Source organism: Heliconius melpomene, chromosome 15, assembly GCF_056956725.1.
Source record: "Heliconius melpomene rosina isolate 202511_hmr_F chromosome 15, ASM5695672v1, whole genome shotgun sequence".
NCBI lineage: Eukaryota > Metazoa > Arthropoda > Insecta > Lepidoptera > Nymphalidae > Heliconius > Heliconius melpomene.
In genome coordinates, this window is record NC_140403.1 from 10,564,886 (window position 1) to 10,569,632 (window position 4,747).

The following is a 4,747-nucleotide window of genomic DNA, read 5'->3' on the forward strand; positions in this document are numbered from 1 at the left end:
TATACCATATTATACACATTTGTACCTGTATTATACGAACTATTGCCTTTCATATTCGTGAAATAATAGCTTTGTCGTAATAATATCCATTTACTTTGAAATATAATTATTCTACGTATTATACGAGATAACAACGGTCATACAACTATTTATTTTAATATGCATGTAATAAAAGAAAACACACAATTCCTGGGCAATATGCGTGAAACATGGCGCGCTGTAATCATCGCCCTTTGTGTAAGAGACCAGCGTCGATTGAATACGAGATCACGTGGAATCTTCCTCCAGCAATATAATAAGAATATTATGTTCTGCTTGTTTGTTCCAAGGTTCAAATATCTGATGTGAAACTCTATCAGCCCGTTTAAGTGATGATAGAAATTAGTATAGCGAATTGTAAGAGTTAGTAAACATGATAGAGAATTTTAAAAGTCACTCCGTTTTCCCAAAAAGGATTTACAATCATGTCCACATGGATAAAATCACTAATTTATGTCTCTTACAAATCAATTTACGGCGTTTTTTATGTTTTTAAGTTAGAATATTAAACCAATTGTTGATGCACATTAATTTCGTGTGATAACTGAAAAATATTGAAAATATCCAAGTATAAAATAATGCGTCGCAAAACAAGACTTTTTCTGTTCTTGTCACGGAGCGTTCTACATTTCTACCAATAATCTGAGTAATTTTACAATTTTAGATTAACCCTTAACCCTTAAGTGGTAATGGCCGCGCGGCCGCCACGCGTAATATTTTTTATATTTCTTAATAAGCTAAGCATCATGGGCAACTGCCATTTTACATATTCTCATTACGTCTATATTTGCGGGGGGTGCCGGACGTTGGGCGCTGCATCACTTACAGGGACAAAGGTATGCACGTGTTGGGGTCTGCGCGACCCCCATGATATCAGTTACGTTAATTTTTTGACATAATAATTTTATTTCTATTTTACAGTTATTTAATTAAGATATTGCGGCATTTAAGTGATAAAACAATAGAAGAGATCGTAAACGAAAATTCTGATTCCGAATCAGTGATTGGAGTCCGAGCACAAGAATGTAAAGTAAATTTAAATTATATATAATCTCTTGAAAACAGGTCGCTGTTACTTATGTGATAGAAAAAATATGAAAAATTTGCTTCAAAGCGCAATAATTATTGAAAATTAATTTGTAACGTACATAGTACCCAAAAAATCCTATGTGATAATTGTCAAGACTAATATAAGCATTTCATTAAATAATGGAATGTGACATTTTCAACAAGAAAGTCCTGAGATAATCCAAAGAAAAGTATATAAATATGCAAATTCGTTCTTCTCCGGCGTAATAGTTTGTTATTGTTAATCCAAATTTTTATCGAAATCTAATTATAAATGAAAAAGGTAGGCAAAAAATTAAATTTAAATTGCTCTCCTGAAAAGTAGCATTTTTCACTTTTTATACTTTACCAAGGGACTATTGATATATATGTTTGTTTATTCTGCAAGTGTTCCTAATGCAATAAATATAATAAAGGCCGATTTAAGATATAAAAATCCTGGCCCGTGAGACCGGCGCGGACCGCAGATGTACCTAAGTCAATAACAACCGTTACACAGATCACCTATATATATGACCGGTTCATCTTCGAAATCGTTAGTCTACATTTGATTGTAGACACTAGTCCCGTGTAGAAGGAAATTAACGTTAATAATGAAAATATTCATTTGCATTGTCCTGTTCGTCGCGGTCGCCGTGGCCAGCGATGACAAGAAGCCACACTACGATATCAAAGACGCGCTGGAATTATTTGAGAAATTTGTAAAAGATCACGACAGGCACTACAAGAGTATGGCCGACACAATTGAGCATTACATAGCTTTCGTGAAATCCTTATTTCAAATTAATAATGCTAATGCTAAAAGTGATGGTGCTACTTTCGATATAAATGAGTTTGCTGATTACACAGCTCGCGAGTTGGCACAATTGAGGGGCTTTGGAAGTGCGTTTCATTTGTAATGTTATATAAGTATATTGAAAAATTATGTACAAGTTTTATTTATTAATGTAGCGGCCGTGACTAGTGACGAGGTCCTAACAACGAAGAATCGTCTGTTGAGTTTTTGTGTGTAATACTTATTATTTGTGTCTATCGGTGATACTTAAGAATATATCTGCCGTTACTATGTATTGGGGGTTAGAAAAAAAATGGTGTTAGTGTTGTAATGCGAGTACGTAACTAATTATTAACTTCTTTAAGCTTCTAGGTTTTCAGTTCTTCTCTGTCTTTCCTACACGCGGGATATAGCGTGAAACTAAAAAAAATACGTGGTAAAGTAACACCGTTCTTGCCTTGCTAAATAAAAAAAGAATATACTGGTGTTTTATTAAAACATACAAATCTTATACGATAAAATGTATACATAATAATAGAAATTAATCTAAATCTTAGCTGATATTAAACCAATACACACTTAAATATATACTTAAAGGGTATTTCAAAATTATTATTTATTATTGTGATTTTATTTTATTTTCAGATAACCCGTAAACTCCAGAAAATTCTGATAAGAGACAATATCTCATCAGTTACTGCTTTTGCTGTGCTCTACGACTGTTGCATATTTATGTATTTTTAATTCACTTATATTAATGAATTAAAATATTATTCTCAACCTAATGAGTTTTTCGTTACTTTAATAGATAAATATTATATCATTGTCGACTAATTCGTTTGATGAACATATTTGAGGCCATCGTGGCGCAGCGGCACAAGGGTGTGACTGTAACGCGACGGCTGTGGGTTCGATCCCCACTCGACGTTACGTTAATATTTCCATTTGTTCGCTCTGGTGTCGAGACAAAGCGCGGCGTGGAATTCTGTCACTCAACACGCAATGCCTCCAGAATGCGGCAGAAAATGGGGAACGGAGTGCCTTAACACTAGTGTCTGCCTACTCTGCTATGTGCGGGATACAGCATAAAGCTAAAAAAAATGAAAATAATATTATGACTCATACTCATGATATTTTCCGACTAAAGTATGTGAATAACGTCACGTACGTAAGTAGAAATAAATAATCGGTACGTGAAGACACAGTACACATAAGGACTTTTTTATCAATTTATCTACAAAGGTAAATTGATAAAAAATGAAAAAAATGCTTGTCTGTAAATAAACTATGATAAGTACCACAGCGGCTATCACGCAGACATAAATAAAAAACAAACATTCGTAAGGAATAATATAAAATGTAACTACAGTACCATATGTGTAAATATCTTAAAGGCGCACGCTAGATGAACTTCGCAATACACTTAAGAAGGCTAACTTCGGTACATTTAACCCCGTCGTCGTTGCTCCGAGTGATGTCATGACTGAAGCTCTGACTTCTCGCCAACTCCTCTAAATTTGTACTTAGCTTATAAAGTAGAATAAAGTAGATATTCTTTATTATATATACAGAAAAATAACAGCTTATAATTAATTAAATGTTTTTACCGTGTTGCCACATAAAACAACTATTAGTACCTACAATTTTGGTAAATTTTCCATCTAAAAGTGATTTTTGCTTTTTCTATTACTACTAAATAAATAATTACAATATTTTTGAACTACTCTATGTAAATAAAATTTTTCAGAAATTTCTGTTTCGGCGTGCATTAAAAGAAAGTTATGTGTACATTTTTTAACTTTATTAGGTATTTGTAAAATAACTATTTAAAACTCCATCCTATTCACATTAGCAGAGCTGTGAACTAATTGCGTCTATTTGACGCTAGGCGCCTACTGACCTATTTTGTCAATGCTAAATTTTAAATATATAAACGAATTTTCTATTTTCCTCCCCTTTTACAGAAATACGTGTGTTTTTTACTTTTATATATTCTTTTTCATATAGAAATATACCCAGCAAATGACGGTATCATTAGAACGAGAACAATGTATTTCAAATTTAAATATTATAATACATTGTATTAACTGTTGATTTTTACACACTCGTACCTAATCAGAGTTTAAATTTAAATATTTCTATAAATATGATTTGATATCGTCTAATGTAATTCAACAAATACAGAATATAAACATAGTAAAAATAGTAATACTTTACTATTAAATCTGAAAAAAATAAGTATATTTGCCAAGTTACCTTGCGTATCTAAGAAATAGTTTTTACTCTCATAGTAATCTCAACGCCTCAAGAGACTGAGATTTCTTTCAAATCTACATTACCTTGTTTTTGATCCCAATAAATCACGGCTCCCTTGTGATACCTAGAATTGTAAATGAGGACTATATTACCCTACTTGAGGTATAATAATGCTTAAATTCCGCTAGATATAACAAAATAAGTAAAATGTTGAAAATATGTAAATAAATATAGATTTTTATTGTGAATTTGAACATATATTCATTTTTGTTCACAGATAATTTTGTATTTTTTCTGTACTTAAACAACATAAAACAAATAATCACTGGAATTAATTAATTTTTTACTCCAATAAAATGTATAGTAACTGAAATTTCCAATCACGACGTAGCGTTTAAAAGGCTTTTAGCAATAAAATGCTATTTCCTATTTGGAATATAGCTGAACAATTTAGATGTTTTTGTACAAAACATATCCGTCACGGTTGCTGCTGGCTTGTACAAATTATACATGATATGATAAAACTTACTTTAGTGCCTAAACGTATGCAGAAAATGTCAATGATGAATTTCGATTTTGTTTTTGGACAATTCAAACACTTTTTACGTA

The 4,747-nt window shown here is 31.8% G+C and overlaps 1 protein-coding gene across 1 annotated transcript; it reads left to right on the forward strand.

The window, feature by feature from the left end:
* The first annotated feature begins 1,673 nt into the window (after positions 1-1,673).
* On the forward strand, positions 1,674-2,667 carry LOC146531684 (uncharacterized). The gene is made up of 2 exons (XM_085198451.1): positions 1,674-1,989; positions 2,528-2,667. Exons 1-2 carry the CDS (start codon positions 1,701-1,703, stop codon positions 2,536-2,538), a joined length of 300 nt encoding a protein of 99 aa, XP_085054577.1. The 5' UTR covers positions 1,674-1,700; the 3' UTR covers positions 2,539-2,667.
* The last annotated feature ends 2,080 nt before the right edge of the window (positions 2,668-4,747 follow it).